The sequence below is a fragment of the Acomys russatus genome, chromosome 1 (genome assembly GCF_903995435.1).
Source record: "Acomys russatus chromosome 1, mAcoRus1.1, whole genome shotgun sequence".
NCBI lineage: Eukaryota > Metazoa > Chordata > Mammalia > Rodentia > Muridae > Acomys > Acomys russatus.
The window spans coordinates 62,879,155-62,903,696 of record NC_067137.1 but is presented as its reverse complement, the minus strand read 5'-3'; the positions used below and the strand labels follow the sequence as shown (position 1 = coordinate 62,903,696).

Genomic DNA, 24,542 nt, shown 5'->3' with positions numbered 1-24,542 from the left:
CAGCATTAAAAAGCTCACTGCAGCCATACAAAATATGCTTGCCTTGCTTTCCCTGTAAAAAGCAGACACAGAACTCAGATATAACTGTGCAAAGAGAAATAGTACAAACACTCCCAGGAAAAGGAATTAGTCTGCTGGGCATTCTGGGGAGAGAGGCTATTCTTAAAAGTCTTTTGTCTGGTGGTAGTGTTGAATTTAAGGCACGCGCGCGCGCACACACACACACACACACACACACACACACACACACACACACACACTAACTGCATAAACTAACAAAATACAGTGGCAAAATGAGCGCAAGGATGCTTTTTCCTCCCTCTCCCCCAGCTTGGCTAAGCTTCCTCAAGTGATGCAGTACCGTGCTTTCAAATCTTTTATATCATCTATATAACAGAAAAACAATAAATAGCTAAACGCTAATCATTTGTATGGTCCAATGAATCAGGAGTACTCTTAGAGAAACTCAGCTAACCAAGTATTCCAGTACAAACCTGTCGTTAGGCTGCACATACTGCACATGCAAACTAAAGTCCTTCCTTGTGTAAGCTGGGGAGCCCCTGACACCGATACTTAAAATACATTAGTGTGCAGGATAGAAGACACGCAATCAAGTGAGACTCCGGGGAGTTATGTATCCCGTTACATCAGCTTCTATTATGGCCATTTGAAATGAGGACATAAAGTATGATCAACTATCCATTAACAACTGAGTAATCATAAAATGCCATTTTATTACATAACAATACCTAGCTCTCCAGCTAATATAGATTCTTCAGTTATTATATAGATTTTACTTTATTTTGGTCTTCAAATTAGGCTTACTGCTTCATGTGTTTTTTGTTTTCTGTCACTTATGGCTTAGAGTCGGATTCTGTTTCTAATTTGCTCCATAAATGCATTTTAGAAGTATGTTGCTGATATAAGTTAATATGTGCATTGTAACCATCTCAAGGTAGACAAATCTTGGAAGAGGAGCCTGGGTCTCTAAGTACTTGAAGTGTATCAAGAGGGCATCCAAGTACTTAATATCAGTGTGATATTTTATTTTATAGTCTAGTACAATTTTCACAGAAACATGAATATGACAAGAAAATAAGCACATTGTTAATTTTCTCTCCATATTGCATTTTTATTGTTTTATAAGAGATGCAATCTTGACCTTGACTGGCTCCAAACTCCTGGGCTCAAGTGACCATCTTGTCTCAGCCTCCAGGCATGTGTCATTGAGTCTTGCTCACAAGCAGAACTTATACTTTCCACCTCTTGGAAAGTAGTAATGCAAATGTCAGGATAGACGCTGGACAATGCTAATACTTTCATGACATGAAACTGACATCACCAGTGACAGAGTGAGATGGCTCAACTATACCTTTATGTAGTCAACAAGATTCTGATATTCGATATAGTTGCCTCCTCCAACCACAAAGACAATGGCCTAAAAATGCAGATAGAGGAAAAAGTGAAAAAGCGGTAAAAGCACTTTAGTTTTCAAGCAACACAGCATTAGTCTGGAACCTGCTCTAGAGCTGAGACAAGCCTACTAAGGCCGCACACTACACCCTTTGCTAGCTTAAAGTCTGGCCACACTATTCAACCAAGTGATAGCAAACAAGAGCAAAGAGCTTTCTCTGAAGGTCAGTGTGGGATCTTTATTATCTGCTGATGGTAGAAACACTGGAAAACCCAACGTGCAGCTTCAACACGGCATTCACAGTGACAAGTGTCTATATTCATATGCGCATACAGCACATCTTCATACACGCTGGAATCATTGTAGAAATTCCCACTGCAACTTCTTTCTGCTATTTCGTCACTCTTGAGGTTAAGAAAACCAGAGCAATGCAGTTGCTGAAGACTTTAAGGCTTATCTTGGGTGTGCAGGGTTGAATTTACCTGGATGGTCATTCGCTGATCACAAGCTACGCTTATGACAAACCTGTTCTTCCTCAGGACTACTGTCTGATTATCTTTCTTTCTAGGAGCAGAGAAGTTTTTCTAGGAGCTGAGAAGTTGTTTGTGAAACTTACCTCTTGGAATGGACTTTTGTTCCTAGGAACTGAGCTGCAATAAAGAGAAACTGCACTGAGAATCTCATCCTTGGCTTCTGTTACGGGTAAGATGGGTGTGGGAATGCATGCTCATGTGCGCCTGGGAGCAGCACTAAGAAAGCATTGCAGGTCCACCTTCTTGGGAAGCACGGGCTCTTCAGTTTTGTAGAGGAAGGAGCTAGAAGGTAGATCTCTCAATGTCTAAAAGGCAATGGGACAACTACCAGCAACTTTGAAATAAATTCTAAAAGGCTGATCAACAGCCTCTATGCAAAGGGGAGGGAGTTGGGAACAGGTGAAGCAATAAAGCAAGTTATGAGCTAAATTTTCTCCACCCTCAAACAGTAACAGAGCTTGTGGGCATCTCCTTTTGCATAAAAACTGAGTACGCCATTGCACTGCCCTCAGGACGGGAAGCGAGCATAGGGGGAGGGGTCTACATTCTGTTTTGCTTCTTATTTATCAACGTCATATATTTTAAAAATATTTCACTGGCCTTTAAGAAATCTCTACTAAATATATCTTTCCAAGTTTTCACGTCTAATCCTAAATAACACAGGAATGTACAGTGTGGTACGGACAACTTCAGTTTCTTCAAATGCAAACTGGTTAGTGGTTGAGCAGACCTCTGCCATCTTTTCTCACTTCAATGGCCTGCTGAAATGTTCCATACTCCACAGAAAGGACTAGATGTCCCTTATCAAATGTCTCAACAGTGTTAACCCTACAAGTTTCAGTTCTTCAGAGGTCAAGACAAGAGAGAGATTAGAGAGCACAGCATCACGAGTGATTGGTAACCATGGCTTGGGAGCAGAGAGCACAGGAAATGGCTGCTAAAGAATGCTCTGAGCCTGTTTGTCTTAGCAGTGATCACATTCCTTCTCATCACCACGGCTATGCTTCCTTTAGGACTACACAGTCCTCAGCTTCGATGGCTACTGCTTAGCTATGTGCAAGGAAGAATCACTAGCACAGACAGTTACACATCCTCTTTTGAAGCAAATGACCCTGGTTGTAGTTTTAGAAAAACATTATCTCCAATTTAACCTTCTAGTCATTCCTAAAAGAAAACCCTGTACCACTGGAGGCCAGTCCTCACTGCCCTATGCTACTGTTCGCTGTCAAATCCTCTCTTGCCAATGACAGTTATTATTAGCAGTTCTTATGTAACAGCATTTCTGCTACGTTCAGGAGCGGGGGAGAGAGGGAGGAAGGGAGGGAGGAAGAGAGGAGGGGAAGGGGAGGGAGGGAGGAAGGGAGGGAGAGGGAGGGAGAGAGAGGGAGAGGGAGGGAGAGAGAGACACTAACACTTGAAATTACCAAAACAATTTAATTATCTAGTACCTAGCTAATCCATCCAGACACCCATGAAGATGTGAATGCTTAGGAGGAGGACAAACACAAAGGGCTCAATATCAGGTATAGGCAAGAAACTTGCTCCTGAATTTTTATTGCTAAGGACGCCCTGTTATTTTCTTCTAAATCTGCCTATTCAGTATCTGTCCTTTAGGTTATTTTTCATACTACCATGAATTAACTTTTGAAAAGTTAACATACCAATGTAAATTACCATGTTGTGCCTTTCATAAGATGCAGAGTTTATACAGCGAGTGGTTTCATTGCCATAAAATCCTTTTATAGAAGTGGTTTTCAGGGACATGGATTCCCAGAACATAACAAACCTTAAACCACTGTTTCCACCACACAGCTATTTTCTTTTCATTTAGTCCAAAACTATATTCATTTAAAAACACTTTCTTTAAATCCTCCACTTTGTTTATGATAACACCAGTTCATAAATAGTAAGCAGCTAAATTTTTTTCTTTGTGTGTACACTAAGGAAAATACTAATCATAATTACCAATGATTATCTCTAAAAGAGATTAAAGTACACACTGATTTTAACTGGTCTCCCACTGTTAGAATTCTAGTAAAAAGCAACATTATTTCCATTCACAGAGGGAAAACCCACAACAAACACCACCTAAGATAAAAGTTCCTTACCTGTCATTGCTCCGTAGCATTTTGGGATCAAAATATCTATAATCATCAGTTTCCTATTAAAAACAAAAATAAAACACGTTGCCATGACTATGGAGTTTCTGTTAGAAGATCATAGTTCGGCACAGTATTTGATTGTAACAAATCTTCCAGTCTCACAGACTGTGTAACAACATTAGAGACAGACTGTGTCTCTAATCCTTAATGAGGCGTTTCTGTGTGTTAATAAGGTATATTTTTCTGTGTTTTCCATGAAACCGTGCACTAATCCTCAGCCCTTAAGCAGTTCCTATTATTATCTCAGTGTTAGATGGGCAAGCTGGGACAATAGGTTGATTATGTGACTCTTCTAAGGTTACGTTCTTAGCAACAGAAACAGGCCTATAGGATGTGAGCCCACTGAGGCATGGAGTTCCAATCTCAAGGGCTTCTGTCTAGGGCTTTGTCTTTCTGTGTCTGTGACTTTACTGAATATACAGAACACACACTATATAAGAGGCTCAGTATTTTATATGCAAGTTTGGGAACCAGACATATACAGCTAACAGTGGCATATATGGCCAGCAGTTCACCATCTAATGCATCAGTATTTCTCCAGATAAACACATGAAATAGGATAAATACAGAAAAGAGCCTCAATTAAGTCCAGGTATTACATGCCTCAGATTCAGTCACCCACACTCTTAGCTTTCCTACAAGCTGTGGAACTGTATACTAAACGGGAAGCTTCTTGATATTAAAGGAATTGTGAAGTATGGCCCTGCTTTTTCACGGTATAATACTTCTGGGTCTGTCACCTTCAACAGCAGAACCAGCCGAACAATTCTGCAACACACTCCGCCCCACCCCCCAAACCCCAACTCTGGTAAATGCCAAATGTTCACATGCTAATTATTCAGTCCTGTACCTGATGGTCAATACTCTGAATCAACACAGCACCCTAAGTATAGTCAGAATCTTTTAGTGGTGTGAAACCCTACAAGCTGGACTTCCAGGCAAGACAAAGTCTCTCTGGTATTCTGATATGCTACCTTAATCACAATGAATTCAATGAACAAAAAGAGATACTTTGCAAGTGAGTGGTAAGAGTGCACTCATGGGCCTACAGGATGGCCAGTAAAGGCATATGTGCTGCTAAGCTTGGTGATCTGCATTTGATCCCCAGGATCCGTATAATGAAAGGAGAGAACCAGCTTCCACATGCTGTCCTCTGACTATACAAGCACCATGCATGCGTGTACGCGCACAGTAAAACATAGTAAGAATGGGATAGCATCTTCCGCAGCCTAGCCTGGCCTCAAACTCCAAATCCTCCTCCTCCTACCTCCCAAGGTCTGGGAATACAGGCATTTGTCACTATGCCAGGTTTACGTGGTACTGAAGATTAATCCAGGGCCTTGGACTTGCCAGGCAAGCACTCTACCAGCTGAGCTGCACCCCAAATGTGCCAGCACCCCAAATGAGGTGCATCCAGTCATTCCCTATTGCCTGCCAGGTCTAACTTAGTGTACTTTGCTAATTCCCTCAGTGTCTCCAAATCACCTTTTCTGTCTATGAACAGGAGAAGAAGAAGAGTCCAGGCAGCTACCTTACAGAGCAGATGGATGAAGAAATGCTTTCAAAACAGAAAAAAAAATCTCTTCTAATTAATACAAATCTGTCCGCAGCAATGTGCTTTTGCTTATAAACTCAATAGTACTGATAAATGAACTTTTATAGCTCAAAGACACATCTGATTAGACTCCCTCACATTTAGGGTCCACATGCTCATGATAAAGCATGGAGAAGGAAGGGCTGCGGCTAGTCCTAGGCAGGAGGAGCCCGGCTTGATTTCAACTCTGCTGTCTGAAGAAGCCACATGTCTTCTGGTCACCTTTCTTCCCTTGTTAAGTGACCTGTAGTGGTTTGCATCTATAGTTGTGTGAGTCTGTAAAGGGCACACAGTTCCTATACTAGCCAACACAATAGTGTAAGAGCTGGCCTCAGAAAACCCCCAAATTCCTATTTACCAGCTGGGTAACCCTAGCAAGTTCACTGCCCTCATCTTGTTTCACTTCCTTATCTAAAAAATGATAATAATAAAAATAGTACTTTTCTTGGATGGCTTAACTGAGGATTAAATTGTTTGTAAGGTAAGAATTTGCTGAGTGGTTCCTGGCACATATGTGTATGATACACGGACCTACTATTTTAGTAATTTGTCTGTATCAAAACATCAAGATGAAAAAGACCAATAACAAAGCACCCTGGGTGTCCTTAACCCTGGGTGATCTGTCATCTACCTTTTTACATCTGACCTTTATTATACTTGGGCCATCTTTCAGATGTATAGTGCCCATAATGAACTATTTTCTAAGACAGCTGGTCATAAATGCACAAGAGTTGATGACAAAGTCAATTACAACGGCATCATATATTCCATCTGTTTAAATTAAGGATCTTTTTAAGTTTATCACAGCAAATAGTTTCTCTTTAACTTTCACAACAGCAGCTGCACATTTTCTGGTGTTTTAGTCTCCACATGGGTGAATTTAAAATTTGTTTTTGTTAATTTCCAAACCATGTTTTAACAATTACTAAAAGAGTCACGTTGGTCTCAATACTGTGTTTTCATTTTTTTAGGTCTGACATCCTTAGTCTCACTGCCAAGTCTAGAGCACTTCAGATGGACCTAAAGTAAGAAAGAGTTTTGACAAGGATATCCGTGATACCGCTCTGCACCAACTCCTGTGCTACCCACCTCCTTGGTTGCTGCAGCTGCAACATGAGGGTGGATTTTAAAGTCACCTCTGGGAGTGGCCAACTGGAAAACTATTTGTCAAGCAAATGCTAACAATATTTATGCAGTGTTTATGTAGCCAACATTTTCATTTATTTGTTTGGCCCAAAGGAATTTAGTGGCATCTGAAATATTCAGAAATTTTACAATGTATTTCTCTCCTAGCTTAATTTTCTTAAATAGGTCTGTCCCTCCTCATATTATTGATGGTCACTGGCTCTTTTTCTATTTATAGAAATGTGTTCTTCAGGATGTATTAACATTAACATGTAAGATTTAGTATATATTTAATTCAGATGAGAACTAGAGTCAGAATGGTTGTAGCAGCCAAGAAAAGCCCAGTTCTATGGATCCCATTTCTATAATAATGGCTAAAACACATCATTGAGAATATGGACTCTTTCTCTCACATATTCTGCAATTAACCAGAAGCCCAACTAAGTCAATTCAATTGGCCTGACACATTCAAGACTTTATAGAATGCAAATGCTACTTACAGGGTTGGACTTCATCTCCATGAGATTGTCTAAAATTCGAGTAACAGGCAGATTCTGTGGAAGACATTAGTGTTTTGTTAAATACTAGAGCAACAGCTTGCTTACCTCTCAATTAAACACATGCTAAGTGTATTGTACAGTTAGCATGTCAGATGTAAGTAACCTTACCACACAAAATTCCCACTGAACACACAATTCTGTGTAGAACCTCCTTCTAACCCTAACCTGCACACACACGGTGTGGCACAGTCATGCCCATACGCAAGCACATACACAATAATAGGTAAGATCAATTTAAAACAAACTTCTACTGGATGAAAAGTCTAGATTGGTTGGGTATGGTGCTACACGCCTTTAATCCTAGCACTCAGGAGACAGAGGTAGGTGGATCTCTTTGAGCTCAGGCCAGCCTGGTGTTCCAGGACAGCCAGGGAGACTCTACCTCAAAAAGAAAAAGTGGATTATAGGCACTCAGACCACAGCAAGTAGAATGTCTCAGTCTTCTTTCTACAAAGAACTGTTGTCACTGTGAACTCAATGAAGGAAGTACAAACAAAATTAATGAAATCAAAATGTTCTAAGCACATTTCTCTCTATTCTTAGACATTGCTGTTTAGAAATAAAATGAAAAACTATATATTTTGTTTTGCTTTTGAGGTGGGTTTTACTGTTGCCCTGGCTGGCCTGGGACTTGCTATGTATGAAAGTTTCCTCAGTGGCCTGGAAAGTACCAAGATCCACTTGCCTCTGCCTCCTAGTGGTAGAGGCCTAGGCTAACATGCACAGCAGCAAACTCTACTGATTTTTATTAGCAGAAGGCTATTACACAGACTTGAGAGGCAGGGTCCCATACACAATAAGTTATAACTTGGAGATCATCATTTCTACAATCTGTTTCTAAATGAATTAGAAATTTACCAGAAGGAAAAAAATATATATTTTAGTCACTGGAAAGGTTTGTTTAGATAAAAACCCACGGTAACCTCTCTAATATAATTCTTTTAAAAAACAAAAGGAAATAAAATATGCATAAAAACCAAAACCCAGATACTAAGATTGCATAGCTATGGCAGAGAAGGTTTTTCCAGTCCCCCAGAGTTAGTTGTCTGATATTGCTGATTGCTCTATGTTGACCATTTCTAACTTCTCCTTTGTATTTCTGGGTTTGGGAAGATGCTTTGATGCTGATGATGGGAGCAGGTTTGCTGCTGTCCCGATTAGTATGCTGGAGAGTGAAAAGCCCTGTGTGGAGCTTAGACAAAAAGTAAAGATGGAGCTGGGCGTGGTGGCACATGCCTTCTTCAATCTCAGTACTTGGAGGCAGAGGCAGGTGGATCTCTGTGACTAGGCCAGCCTAGTCTACAAAGCAAGTCCAGGACAGCCACACAGAGAAACCCTGTCTTGAAAAATGAAAACAAAACAAAACAAAAAAGTAAATATAGAGTATGTGCAGATGCTGGAAACATTGATAAGGGATATCAATGTTTTATAAATTTTAATATTATAAGCTAGAAGCAAATTTACAGACTAATTCCATCACTTATATTGTGGATAAGGAAGCCATAAAATGTTACGAAGTGACTTTCTTTTTCAATCACAGTGTATTAATGGCCATAAAAATCAACAAAATAGCATTATGTGTCCACATCTATCTTCCAGAGAGATGCAAACTCACACAAATCTGCTTTCATACACTCCCTATAACCTAAAATGTTGAAACAAGCCCCTCACATAGTTGTTACTAGACAGACCACAAATATTTCAGTGTATTTCCCAAATGCAATTGGGCTTTAGAAAGAAACCTATCAACATCTTATCACCACTCCTGGTCATATAACTGAAATATGCTTGACCTTTATTTTACTTAAGAGTAGTTCGGCAATGCTGACTAGGAGTAACTACAAATGTCCACACCCTTTGATTCTTAAGTAAAGTCTCAATTCTACGAATATACAATGTGGGTTGGAGTAACCAGAGGTGAATGCCCATCCAGAAAAAACTAACGCTTAAAGCCTTATTCACACAATCCCGTTAACACTTTGGTTCTGGCAGTGGCAGAATGTTATAGCAACAGGAGTAACCACAGGGAAATTCAGTTTTTATTTTGTTTTTTTGAATAAGGTATTTCTATGTAGCCTTGGCTGTCCTCAAACTCAGAGATCCGCTTGCCTCTGTCCCGCAAGTGCACCCACCACCTTTGGGCTCAATTTTTTACTTTTAAAAGTAATTGCCTATGTCAAACAGGTTTCTTAACTGTTTGAAATGTTATAAGAAGTAAAGTAGTTTAAGGTCATAAACGATAATTTCTGTATTTCATGAACCCTAAAACAACTTTTTGTTGTTGCCATAATAAAATACTTACTAGCAAACCAATTTAGACCATTACAAATTATTGTTAGGTGCTGCAAGGCAGTACTGTGAACGAGTTAAAATATACAAACTGAGTAAATATTTAGAAGGATAGGCGCTGACAGTAACCAGTAAAGAAGACTTTAGAGGGTGCCCAAGTACTCAGGAAACAATGCCATCTGAAAAGAAAGCTTGGAGACCTTTTAGTCAACAAAGGAAATGAGGATGCCTCACTAGTCTGCATTAACTACACATGCTGTTCATTTGTTACTTATTCCTTCTAATAAAAATTTTTGAAAGGCTTCTGAAACTAGAAACCAACTTTATGCAAAGTGCCATGGGTTTTGTAAAATATAAATGATTATATATATAAATACCACAAGAAAACATGAAGATTTAAAAAATGTGGGGGAAGTTTAGAGAAAGAGAACATTCTGAAAAGAGGTATTGGCACATCTGACAGTCAGACCTGGCTAACTGTTCTTTAAAACCAGTATTGATGGAGAAACCCTGCATCTCCATATGAATGTGAAACACTTGTGTCTCAGTATTGATGTGAAATACTGCATCTTAGATTTGTCAAAGATGTTCCAGTTTAATTAAACAGCAGCAGCAGCAACAATAAGAGAACATTAACTATTGAACAGTTAAGTAAAGACAGTAAAGTTCAAATAAGCAAATCTTTAAAAAAGTATAAAGTCATAGAGTTCTAAAGTACACACAAGGGCTGGAGAAATGGCTTAGAGGTTAAGAACACTGGCTGTTCTTCCAAAGGTCCTGAGTTCAATTCCCAGAAACCACATGGTGGCTCACAACCATCTATAATGAGATCTGGTGCCCTCTATTGGTATGCAAATGTTACATGCAGGCAGAACTCCGTATAAATGATAAACAACTCTTTAAAACATAAAACAAAGTACACACAAAAAAGTAATCTCATTTTCCTACTATGCCAATAAAGATCTCTTAGTTCTAATTTTTTCTCACATATTTCTTACTTGAATAAATCCAGAAGTTTCTCTGCTTGGGTAGTAAACCTGTATTTCAAAGTTGGCAGGATGTGTTCTGACAAGCGTACTCACCTGCTGCTTCAGTACCAGGTTCTTCACCCCTTCCATCACAAACTGGGAGCCTGTGTTCATGACTCGGGATAAGAGACTGGGTAGGGACAAAAGACAAAGGAAGACATTAAGTACAGATTGCTGCACAGTCTGTTGCTGATACAGAGTTTGCCCGGTTACCCACCACAGGGCGCTCACTGTGCTATCACCTTGCTTTCCATAAACAGAAGGGCTGTGAGCATTTCTGCTTCCATGAATATGACTACTGCAGTTTTATTTTAATAAAAGTGAAAAAATAACCACTAAAAACTACATAAAGAGATGCCCTCAACAGAAATATCAATGCTTAGCCTTACACTTTCTTTCTGAGTGCTTTAATGAGTAATCAGATGAGAAACAGTAATTCAGACTTTGCTTCTGGAGGTCAATCACACATAGCACTACTGCCTATCAATGCAACAAATAGGTCAAGTGCTGCTGCGCTCTCTGTATCACAACAGCTAGATCCAATTATGCCATGTGTACCGCCTCCCCTCCATGCACAGAAAGCCTCCCATGTAAACGTGTTAAGCACAATAAACAGTGAGTGTTGCCTCAATTGTGAACTGTTAACAAACACAAAGAATGCCAATAGGTATTTGCCATTCTAGGTTTATAGTTCCACTTCAAAGTCTCACACACTGAGCAAAGGACACTTTGCAAGAGAGTAATTCTATACTATGTAAGAAAGCTAGAGACGGTTTTTAATTTAGCCAAGATTTTCATACAGCACATTTATTAATGTCCTCAAGTATAAAATATGTAAGGCTCAAATATGCTATATGATTTAAAGACACAGTGCTGGGGTATCTCTTTATAAAACCATAAGAATTATTTTCATTTCTCTTATCCTGTCTTTTCTCCCCTGTGCAACGACGAGGAACAGGATGGAAATCCTCTATTAACAGGAACAAGAGAGGTAACTTTTGATGGGATGCATGGCTCTGAAACCATTCCTTATGCCAGGTAACTCTGTGAGTGAGATGGCAGGGTTCAGAGCAACGTGTATAGCATCTGTGAGAGGGAGGCAAGCTAGGTCACTGAAACTAGACAAACATCTTTTCCTCTGGGCTTCATACTTTTATTCTAGCTTTAAAAATAAATTTGAGCAAGTTTGAAATGCTTAGGATATAGAAAGAGAGTAGCTAGACTTGCCTTGTTCAGCAAATTGGGAAACCTCAGAAATACCACAGCAGTCTCTAGAGCAGTGGTTCTCAACCTTCCAGGGTTGCGACCCTTTAATATAGTTCTCATGTTGTGGTGACCCCAACCATAAAATTATTTTCATTGCTACTTCATAGCTGTAAGTTTGCTACTGTTATGAATTGTAATGTAAATGTGTGATATTCAGGATATCTGACATGCAACCCCTGAGAAAAAGTCCTTTGACTCCCAAAGGGGTTGTGACTCACAGGTTGAGTACCTGTGAGCCCCCTCTGTGAGCTCTAGAGGGAAGTGTCTTCCCCAACACTGAGGACTGGATTTGTCATGGTTAGGTATTGAATGCCTAGCTTTAAAAAAAATCTATGTTATGGCTATCAGTAGCAATACAAAATAGTTTTAACCACAAAATTCTAAGGATGAAAGATGTTACGTTTTAAGAAGAAAGAAGCACATGAAACCCACACTCTAGGAAAGATACTCCCTACACCTTAACAGGAGAATTCAAACTACCCTAGAAAGCAAGAAAAATGGTGACATTCTGGATTATAATGAAATTTTTGGAAGATGTCAGATTTTGCGTTTTTATGACATGAAATTTAAAGTTTGGAGTACAGAGATTCAATCAACATATTAAAGTACTTACCCCATTGGTTTAGTGGTGGCATTACCATAGCTGGCAGGAGTGGAGGCCATCTTGGCAAAAGCCCTATGAAATAAGGAGGCTTATGTTTATATAGGTGGACAGTTTTCACTCAGAATTTTGGTATGAAAAGATGTACTGGTTAACTTCTAAGATGTGGAGCTGTGCCCAGTGGCAAACCACCACACGCAGCAGGTCAAGGCCCAGGGTTCCAGTGCTGGCAACGCAGAAACCAGAACTGCAGCCCCGACAGGAGGGCTCTCCTCTTCCTATCTGATCATGAAGGAGAGAACCCAGGCAGCAACTGGACACAGGAGACTGAGCGTGCAGCAACTAAGCCCAGCTCACTGCTGTGCACAGCACATACACTCTTGTTCCCTGACAGACGTTTGCTCAAACTGTCTTTCAGGGACTTCAGACATATCCTGTAAGAACTCAGTTCAGAGCCACTTCCTTTATCATTAGTCTGTTAAGCTGCTACCCAGTGATGTTTTTCCCTTTGATTACATTACAAAAATGCAGTTTTATATGTACATGGTCAAATAAATATTTTCATCTTTTTCTAAAATTTTAGAATATCTCTATGATTATTAGAAATTGTGGGGAAAAGATAGTGCTTTGGTGTGTTCTAAAAAATGCCTTCCTTCAAGAGCGTTTTTACATTTCTCTACACAATTCAGGAATACAGAATGTTCCCAGAAGGCTCCCAGATCTCTTAGGTAATCAACTGCCAGGATGCTGATGTATGCTCTTCCCATTACGGATGTGTGCATAAAATGCAACACAGATGATTAAAATGACAGTCAGCATCCTTTTGTAATCCTGGTCCATTACACACTATTAGCATGCCACAGACATTAAGCCAAACATATTTCTTTCATGACTTTTAGCTACTTCATATGCTTTGCACAAGAAGGGGGTAGGCAGAGACACAAAGGATGCTTTATGAAAGTGAAAAGAAAAATAAATCGAGTTGAAATGCTAAAAATATTCAGTTCTGTTCTGACAAAATCTAATAGTGTCAAGAGAGAAATCCCAAAGTAAATGTAAAACTTCTGTTTTATTTACAAATGAGGCTATAAACAAAGCATTATTTACATCCGGGGACTGGAACTAAATGCCTTTAGTAGAACTTATTTTTCTACTAAACTCTTACACACACAAATGAAAGTTGCTCTGTATGGCTGAGTAGTGTGACAAGTCAGCCTTAGCTAAGACTCCACTGATGACAGACAGACGGCTGTAACACTGGGACCAGAGAACAAAACACTGCAGCTTGGACTTAGTTAAAACCTGTGACACACATACAAACGGAAGATGCATACTAATGTCAACTTACTCTTTGTATAGTGAGATTATGTAGCTCAGGCTAGCCACACACCTGAGATCTGCCTCAATCTCTTAAGTACTGGAGTTACAGGCTATACCATGCATGACTACTGGAACAAATAAAATTTCCTTTGTATGCTATGATGAGCATACAGAGGTCAAAGGACAATTTTGTGGAATCAGTTCTTCCCTTCTACCTTTAAGTGGATTCTGGAATCTTGCTGACCCAAATTTTACCTTTTTTCTTTTTTTTTGAGATAGGATTTCTCTGTGTGGCCCAGGCTATCCAGGAACTCACTACGTAGAACAGGCTGGCATCGAACTCAGAGATGCACCTGCCTGTGCCTCCCAAGTGCTGGGATTAAAGGCATGTGCCACCACTGCCAGGTGAATCTTTACCTTCTTTTTATCTTTCACAATTTCCTAAAATTATCTTTATTAAACTAATATTTTATCATTGAAAAGTAAATAAATGTTATAATGACACATTGCCACACAGCCAATTATTTTGACCTGTTTTGTGCTTCTTCATATTACAAAAACAAAGTCAAGTAGAAAAAAACTTAAAATGTCACCAGAAGCATAGATAATAAAAAGCATTTCGTATCACCCTCTAGAGAAAACCACTGTTAAGAACCTGGTGTATTTATTTTGCATATTTCACAAGAGACTAGAATGCAGAGTTAATCTTAATGTCTGAAAACTGATGGAAAAGCATTTCAAATGTAATGATTGTTTTAGAGGTGTCAAAAGAAAACACTTGCATATGGAGTTACATTCAGATACATGCATTTTAACTACACAACTAAATATATGTATATACAGGTGGATCATACTGAAATTTGTCATCATAATTATGGTGCAAATGTCACCTACCCTGAAGTTTTCCCTGTTAGGCAAATGTAGCCACTGGCTAAGATTTTACCACTCAGTTTTACGGTCTTTGAATCATTTAGCATAGTTAGACATCATTCTTTCACTTGTTTGTTAACTGTTTCTTCAGCACATGTAAATTAGCGACAGTGCAGGTCCTGCTCATCATGCTCCCAGCTGGAGAGAGAGCATCCTCTGGCATTTCATGAGGGTTTGGTTCCAGGATCCTCAAAAGTTTGAAAATCTTTGAATGCTCAAGACCCTTATATAAAATGTGTAGTACTTTAAAGAAGATGATCAACATCAAAGAACCTCCTTATGGAGTTTGCTTCAAATGTGGCAAACCAGCCACTGGGCAAAATGTCCTCGTTCCTGCCACAGACAGAATTCGCCTAAAAATGGACAAGCTTAGATGCAGGCAGAATCAATGGCCGAACTCTGCCAAGACAGGGTAGGCAAGTCCTCAATAGTTCCTGCCTATCAAATATGTCTGACAGAGTTAATTGACTAGAAGGCCGAAGATGACGCTCCAATGTTATAGAGAGTGTTGGGTATTCAGACAGTAAACTGTCTCAGTCATATTTTCATTTTGGAAGCTGTTAACCCGCACTGCTGGTTTCACTCAGGCATTTAACTTTTATTCCTTCTCAAGTCTCTGATGGGGTTGAAGAATAGATAGTTTAGTCTTACAATCAAGTTTAGTTGGTTAGGGGACAGGATCTTTTTAGATCAAGATAGATGATTTAAGTTAATAAAGATGAGATATGATAGATATTGACTTTCATTCAGAAATTTGGACCCAACAAAGTAGAAAGGATGGTTGCTTCAGGCTTGACAAATGCAAATGGCCAAATCACTATGAATGTAACATTCATATAACCAATGCAGTTTGTCTTATTTATGTGTAGTAATATAAATGTATATGTTAAAAAAGAAACATAATAAAAGGAAAAAAGATAAAAAATAAAATAAAAACACACAGGACCATTTTGTTGATACAGGAAAGGCATGTTATTCAAATTTTTATATAAAATGTCTCAACACGAAAAAAAAAATTTAATACTTCCACACAACCTCTGCATGCTGTAATTCAATCATTTTGAAATTATGTATAATACATAATAAAGACTATTTAAAGTAACTATTATATTGTATTGTTTAGGGAATAATATTAGGGAGAAAAACAAACAAATACCAAGTTTAGCAATCTTTTTCAAGAATATTTTCAGTCCATGAATGCTGAGCTGATAGGTATGGAGAGCCGAGAATATTTATCAAATTAATCAACAAATAGTATTGTAAGCAACTTTTCCTCTTCTTAACACAGTGACATGATTATTTCCAATGCCATCAAGTCTTCTATCATGATATTTGAGCAATTCTATCTTATAAAAATGGCACAATTTTAGGAAGGATGGACAGACAGGCAAGGTCCTACTTTGTAGCATAAGCTGCTATTGACCTGTGGTGGACTCTGCCACCCCAGCCTCTCAAATGCTGGGATTAGAGTGCGCTGCTGCGCGGGCTAAAGTACCATTTATTTGTCCAGTTTACTGCTGCACACTTAGGATGGTTTTCACTGCTGTGATTTTATGGTTCTAATAACTTCTTTGGATAATCCTTACAAACAGTAGATCAAAACCTTTTATGCATTCTGGAAAGTCATCAAAACTTTCCTTTTTACTAGCAAACTATAAATGCACCAATTAATTTTGCCATTTCCTTGGTACAATGTTGTTTTTTTTTTTTAATTTGGTATTGCTCTACTTGCTAGTTAATAATTTTGAGACCCAGAAGATAAAATGCAGCTTTAAGTTGTGGAAAGGTGGGCTAGACAGGAAAATGCTATGCACTGGACATAAAAATTCCACATGACATTGTTAGCCTTCTTACCAGCATTCCTGTTTTCTTAGGAACAAAATCTGGATTCTGACCTTACTTTAAATAATAGGAAAGTTAAAAGAAACTAAAACTTACTTCCACTGTTTGATATACTGTAAAGGGTTAAGGTTGCATCCTGCATCTGTTAAAGCTTTTTTATACTGCTCCAAATCAGCCTGCAATAAGAAAAGAGTACTGAGATAACAAATCACACTTCACAGAAGACTGTGTTTGCTGTTATTAGATTAATCAAGATTGTAATAGGAAGGCATGAGTTAAATGCCAAGCACCTGCATCCGGTGGAGTTGTACTGTCAATGACTACCCAAGTGGCTATCTGGGACAGAAGGCACAGATACTGAGAAGGTAGCCTACAAATGCAGAACGTGATATTTTGCCTTCTGGTCAGGAATTTCATCAGTGTTCTTCTCTCCTGCTAGGGTGGACTGCCTTTGTTCAGGACAAGTCCCAAAGAAGTGATGTTTGGCCAAAAATATTTCAAAGCCAGAAAAATGGAGGAGTGACACAGCTTGAAAGGGCCCATGGCTCGGGCTTCTCTCGTTTACACTGTGGGGCTCAGAGTCCCCTGTGGGAGAACAGGTGACTCTCATTTTAAAACAGTTTTCTCTCTCTTCCTTATTTTGTTTACCCCCTGATGTACAAGTCTAATTGAATTTGTTTAAGTTAAAGGCGCCTAGCACCACGGTGATTCCGCTATAAAAAGGAAGTGAAAAACTCTGTGAATGTGTTCTTGTGACTGAGTGTGGAGTTCAGAACCTGCAGCCAGGTGCTTTCAGTGTCAGCTGGCAAGTCCAGGGATGCCCAGTGCTGGACTTACAGGAGCAAACATGACAAGCAAACACTTTCTGGGCCAAGCCATCTCTCCAGGCCTGTCAAGTGAGAAGGTTCTTAAGCTCACCATCAACCGGAGATTTTTATCTTCGTACTTTCAGGATGACTAAGTTGATATTGGTAATCATGATTTAAGCCTCTTAATGATCACTAAAGTTTTTAAGTCTTTACTAAAGGTAAAGTCATTCAATTAAGGCAGTATTAAGTTGTGAAAGAATATAGTCTTTAAAAACATTTTTTTTTTTTTAAATGTGCACTGGTGTTTTGCCTGCAGCGTATCGATGTGAGGGTGTCAGATTCCCTCAAACGGAATTGTACAGAGTTGTGAACTGCCATATGGGTGCTGGGAATTGAACCATGGTCCTCTGGAAGCACAGCCAGTGCTCTTAACTGCTGAGCCATTTCTCTAGCCCAAGAATATAGTCTTAAAGTATTATAAATAGGACAGTGGAGTCTAAGAAACAGGTAGAACTTCACTGATGAGAAAGCTTTTCTAGAAAAGAACCACACTTTCTTTCTAAGTAAATAAGAAGAAAAGAGAAGTGAGGAATATATTCCGTAGCAGAATAAAGGCCTACGTGAACACTGACTTAAAGTGCTAATAATTTTGACCAGTGGAAGCTTTACAACTTATCAAACAATAACAACAAAGACTGGTATTAATAACTGTCTCTCAGAGGCCTCTTGGAGGTTCTTATGCTTGCTGCTTACTATGTAAAGCTATACTTGTTTACTATAAGGAGTCCATGGTCTCCAATGCACACTCCTCACAGAACAGTATAGGCACAGCGCATGCTCTGTAACAGTCACTAGTTTTATAGCACTCTTAAAAGGTTTAGACCAATCTTCTGAAAAGTCCAGCAACTGGGTTAATTAAGTTTAGGGCAGTTAATTTTCAAAAGTAAGAATTTTGACCACTTGAAGTCAGTTCATATTTCAACATCTTAAAAGTGGTCAGGTATTTCTTAAGTGGTGACAAAAATACTGGTATAAAACTCTGCAGTTAGCAGAATCTGCCTTAAACTGTGTTGTGTTGTTACTTCAAAAAAAAGAGATATCACATACTTAGTGATCCTTTATTTCTATTTTGGAGTTCCAGCCGGAAGCTGCAAATAAGCGCCCCTCCTCTAAGGAGTGTACATACCTCAGAAGGAGTGTACATACCTCAGAAGGCGCTTGCTGCGTGCCCATGTAATAGATGAGGAACAGCCTCATCTTGTCTTCTGGAGTCCCTGCTACATAGGGAGGGAATGAAAAAGACTCTCATGATCGTGACTATGAGCAGTAGTTACAGCTTAGAGAGGATAAGTATGATAAAGCAACATGTGGTTCTTATTCAACTGAGGTGAAACAGGAAGTACTGAAACCACACTGTGAGAAAAAGAAAAGAGAGCAGTGACTATAGAAACTCCTCAATTGTCTCCCAAACTGCCTAGAATCCTAAGATTTATCCTCAGGCATAAACTAAAAAAGCTAAGAATGCATGCAGGGTAAGTGTGCAATTCTCAACAGCATCTTTTCAGATGGCACAGAATGTTTCCAAGTTACTTCAGGACACCTGGCAAATACAGGCATCACCTCCCTAGCTGTCAAAGGTATGAGATCTTCTGACTAAGTGAAATCATCTAGCTGAGCCAGAAGTCTGATTCCTAAACTGAGTTTCTAAACCCAACCGTCCTCTCTGAAGAGTTTTACTACAAGGTTGGCAAAAAACTACTTTTATATTAAAGCATGAAATGGAGTATATTTACCTCAAACACTAAAGCAAAACTATGGTTTCAAAAAAATTCCTGCTACCCTGGGAGTTTTCCAAGTGATTACTAGTATAACGCAAGACCCAGACTTTCCAGAGAAACTGAGTCATGCCTCATCCTCCAGAGGGAGAACTTTCGTGAAAAAGTGATAGAAAAGTCACCTTAATAACCTGTCAAATCTCACTCTGAAGTGTGTCCTAAGATGTAAAGATTTAAAACTGTCGCATGTATTTTATCACAGAATAAAAACTAAAACAGGCCATGATGGAACATGCCTGTACTCTCAACACTTGGAAGACCAGAGGAAGGAGGATCCAAGTTCAAGGCCAACCTGGTTTATGTGGTAAATTCTAGACCTGGATGAACTATCTCAAAAATCAACTAGCCAACAAAACCAAAACAAAACAAAAGCCCACCATAAAATAATAGTAAAACTAGATTAAAGCCAAATGTAACAGGTGATGAAGCATGAAGCACATGGGTTTTACAATCACATATTCCTCAATTTACCTTTATTTGCGAATATGAAAGATCAGTAGCAAGTTTTGTCAAGTTCTTTGGGTTTACAACATTTTGGTATATTTCATTACTGACAGTGTTAAATGAGATCACCTAATGAGGTGTTTACTACGGTACTTTATTGCATGGTTTCTATTTCTCCCTTTATAATTAACAAGTATTTGTTGGGAAGTACTACAGTTCAAGTATGAACTGTCCCAGCAGGGTCAGCCTTGTTTGCTGGACGACAGGCCTTTGGGAAGTGACTGGTTCCTGAGAGTTCTAATCCAATAGACTCACAAAATGTTGACACTATTGGCAAATGATGAGAATTGGGAGGTGGGCTACCTGCAGGAAGGAGATCACTGGGATATATGCTGTAAATGGATGTACTGTACTGGCCATGAAGTAAGCTGTCTGCTCCACCACAAGTTCCTGGCCATGATGTTCAGTGTCCAGAGCAGTGGAACCAGGCAGACGTGGACCTCTAAAATCTTTTCTCCTTAAAAACTGCTCAGGCATTTGTCACAGTGATGAACTCTCATTACTAGATTCAGTGCTCTGAAGTTGTGTAAATGTTCTATATTCCATTATCTCAACTATTTTTCTATATGGAATCATGGCTTCCTTTTTACCCTGTGGGCTCTAACAAATGATTTATTTATAATTTTTATTTTGATGGTCAAACAGTCATGATTTGGAGCCTCTTCACACTGACTTCTAGGACTTTTTGGCATGTTTCTTTTTTTGTTATTTCTTTTTCTGGCACAAATGTTCTAATCTCATTTTTTATATTTCCCCTATTCTATCCTGCAATTGGTCCCTTCTGTACTGAATTCTAGTAGAAAATGCCATTTGTTAGCCAGAATCTAATGGGGCACAGCTGCCCCAGACCCTCCTCATATCTGTCAAGCTGCAGGGATTCCTCACCACCACCACCCTCCCCACCCCCCGCCGCCTTCTCCTCCTTCCAGCTCTAGGTGGACAGGCATACACTGCAGCACCGAGCTGCTCAGGCCCTCCTGTATCCATGGCAGGCACTCCACCCAGTGAGCCAAACCCCCAGTGCAGTTTGTAAAGCATCTACATTGTTTTTAAAAGTGTTATTTCCTGAATATTTAAAGCAGAATTTAGTTTTAGTTACATTTTTTTCCATGATATTCTCTGGAATAAACCAGAGAGAAGTAGGAAATATCCCTTAAAGATAATTGCTATAAATGTCATTCACTGTATTTTTTGGACAGAGAAGAAACCGATGGCCATATATATCACATCAAAGAAATGAATATAAAGTACTTAAACATTCTACCAAAGAAAATTAAAATAGAAATCATTTTTCCATTTTAAGAACTGCAATGTTGAAATGATTTCATTAGAAAATAGCTCGTTTAATTAACTGGTAATTAGGACTGACAGCAAATCTACTTCAATTTTGTCTGGACTGAAACGCTAGTTTCATCCTGTAAATATTCTCAAGCTTATGGCACATACCATCAGGGTCGGATATAATGTCTAGGAGGGACTTATCCAGAGTAGTCTTGCTCATTATTTTTTCTTCATATTCAAAATATACATCCAGTTTTCTTGCCTGTTTCAAAATAAACAGTAGGTAAAAATATAGTATGTAATAAAAATATAGTGAGTATCTTGCTAACAAATTTCTATTTTTTATAATCATATTAATAAACAAATACTTATTTAAATATAGTTTAGTTTCTTACTTTGTATTTTTGGTTGTGAGCCTAGCCTTAAATGGTTGAGCTATCTCTCCAGCCCTAGTTTATTACTTTTGATCAAACATTTAATGTTAAAAAAAAAAACCAAAAACCTTAGATTAACACTTTTGGTTGCTCTTTCTGAACACATCAGATTGATGTGAACAACCAACAGAGTGGTGAAAGTGTGACAGGCGGTCATGCTGCGCTTGCTTTTGTAGCATGTGGCTCCACACATTTTGTCTAATGGGACAGAAAGTTACCCTAATTATGTTATTTCTAGAGTTTTTCCAACAAGCAAGACCTTTTATTTTCATGTCTTTTCGTTGGCATTTTGCTTTTGAACTGTGTTTTGAAGTGACTTGGGGACACGTAATCAGCTGCTGTCAGTTAGATCATACCAGGGCACAACAGACTAGAGACATCTGCATACTAAGTAGACCAAAGAGTGGATGTCATGTATGAGCAACAGGAAACCAGTAAAGGTCATCTGAACCCACTTGTGTTCAGTGGAACACAGGCCATAGGTTTAAAGTCACACTGCTAAAATGGGGCTGGCAAGATAGCTCATCAGGTAAAGGCACTTGCTATCAGCCTTGGCGACTCAGGCTAATTCCTGGAACCCACACAGTTGGGGAGTTGATTTCTGACCACAGTCCTGTAACCTCCACACATGCACTGTGGCACATTTGCATACATAACTATACAGCATACGTGCAATAAAAAGGTCAGTACAAACAATGGCGAGACATATAGAGTGGGAAGGCCAGTCTTTCACCTATCTCTTTGCACTACTCCTAGAAAGTATTCTTTTTCCCGTACTTTTCAGCTTACTGACTAAAATTAATCCTTTCTCCTTTACTTTTCTCAAAGACAAGGAAGTATATTGTTAATGTCATATATTTGGCCATTAAAGTTGCCTCACAAACAGCCACAAGAAATCCATAAATATGAATAACATTAAGTACTGCATTCTTGCATTACACAATTTACTGTAGCTTAAGGAAACACACACACACACACACACACAGGCTCGCGCGCGCGCACACACGCACAAAGAGTTTCACTATGTACATGTAGCCTTGGATAGAGCAGAACAGGTAATGTAGACAAGGCTGGCTTCAAGCACACTGAAACCTGTCTGGCCCAGCCTCTAGTGCTAAGAGTAGCTGGCTAAGTACCACTTTTTATAATGTGACATAAAGTAATGCTTTTCTTAAAAGGTTTAAAAAAACCTTTCTAATAGGATTGTTTTCCCAAACAACTCTATTACCCTCTACTTTTTTTTTTTCAGACATATATGCAAACTACGAGTACTTAGAAACTATTCTGAGTTTCATTTTTGAATATACATGCCACAATTATGGGTGAAGTGCAGGTGTGTGGTTTGCCATGTGTGCATGGAGGTCAGAGGACAACTCCAGTGTTGGTCTTCACCTTCCATCCTGAGACAGGTTCTTTTTTTGTTAATGGCAGCTGAAACATCAGGATGGCTGACCTATGAGCCCCTGAGTACCCCTTGTGTCCCCTCCATCTGAAGAACTGAGGTCACGGGTCCATGCGACTGCACCAGGCGGTTAATGGGTTATGGGGACTTGATTTTAAGTCCCCATGCTTGTGCCTGTTTTTCTCTCTGAGCCATCTCCCTCAGTAGGATGTGGAGGCTGCTCTTAATCTGTTTCAAAATATGACAACTTTAATGTACAAATTTATCCAATATACCAACTTCTACTTCAACCATCAGTCCTACCTATAAGAACCTGCAATAAAATGTAAAATGTACATAAAATGATCTTTACAGGTAAGTGTTTAAAATTTAAATAAAAGTACAATTACAATTTAATGATACTGTTTCTTTGAAAATACTAATTGTTATTATTGTTTTATGAAAATATGTGGCACTTGTTAACTGCTAAGTCTTTCAGAAACTGTTTAAATATATTCAAATAATGTGTAAACACTTAAAACTAGAAAAAGAAAAAAGTCACATCCAAAGAAAGCAGAAGACTTAGGTTAAAAGAAACAAACAAAAACCCCAAAACAAACAAGAAATGAAGACAAAAATCATAGGAACCAAAAGCTAACTCTTTAAAAAGACCTAATAAACTGATATGTTTGTAGTCATATACAAAAAAAACCCAACAAGAAAGGAAACAGTTACTAAAATCAGTAACATTAAGGTAAAACTGTATTTTGAACAATAGTGTATTCACAAGCTCGATAATTTGATAACACATATAAAATCAATTTCCTGAAAGATATAATCCACCAAAATTTACTTAAGGAGGATACTATGAATATGTCTGTCTATTTTTTAAGATGTAGCAAATAATAAATTGCCTTCAAAACCTGAAAACACCAAACTCTGAAGGTAACACTAGTGAATTCTACCAAACATTTACAAAATCCAAAACAAACAACCCACCAACAACAATAAAGACCCACCAAAAAGCCAACACCAACTTCCTGTAATCTATTCTAGAAAACAGGGTTGCAATGGTGAGAAGGTCTGGAGCAAGGCAAGAATGATAGAACTGCCATCAACCGGAAAGCTTCATCAGCACAGTTAATTAGAGAAGGAAATAAAAGGGAGACAATGAGTAGGAAGCAAGAAACTCTCCTGTCGCAGACGGCAAGACTGCCCAAAGAACAGTAACAGCAAAGAAGTCTTGGAACTAGTAAGGAAATCGCAGGATAACTACAATGGCAAAATTGTAGGATACAAAGTAATGTTTAAAAAAAAAAAAAAAAAACAACTTTCTCATATGCCAGCATGAACAACTAAAATCTTAAAGTAAAACTGTACCAATTATATTAGCATCAAAAACTCTCAAGAAAGAATCACAGAAAAAAACATCCAACACTGTCAGTTTGTCAGTCCTTCTTGATTTGACCTGAAGACTTAAAAGAATCCTAATAGAAACCTCAGCCAATTATGTAGATATTGATAAAACAATTTTAGGAATAATATGGAGTGGCACGCGATATATGGCAGTCAACAGATTAAGGAAGGAGATCAAGTTTGGAAGAATGATAATACTTGACTATAAGACTTACTGA

At 38.7% G+C, this 24,542-nt stretch overlaps 1 protein-coding gene across 1 annotated transcript in view; it reads right to left on the bottom strand.

Annotated features, from left to right (window-relative positions):
- Positions 1–1,350: 1,350 nt before the first annotated feature.
- The window catches only part of Scfd1 (sec1 family domain containing 1), a 63,347-nt gene continuing 40,155 nt past the window's right edge, over positions 1,351–24,542 (bottom strand). Inside the window, exons 15-23 of the mRNA XM_051145777.1 lie at positions 21,259–21,355; positions 18,680–18,750; positions 16,761–16,840; positions 12,585–12,647; positions 10,760–10,835; positions 7,329–7,382; positions 4,056–4,108; positions 2,031–2,064; positions 1,351–1,438 (exon numbers count right to left, since the gene is read on the bottom strand). Coding sequence (XP_051001734.1) covers positions 1,367–1,438; positions 2,031–2,064; positions 4,056–4,108; positions 7,329–7,382; positions 10,760–10,835; positions 12,585–12,647; positions 16,761–16,840; positions 18,680–18,750; positions 21,259–21,355 — 600 coding nt within the window. The 3' untranslated portion in view covers positions 1,351–1,366. The remainder of the gene's footprint in view (positions 1,439–2,030; positions 2,065–4,055; positions 4,109–7,328; positions 7,383–10,759; positions 10,836–12,584; positions 12,648–16,760; positions 16,841–18,679; positions 18,751–21,258; positions 21,356–24,542) is intronic.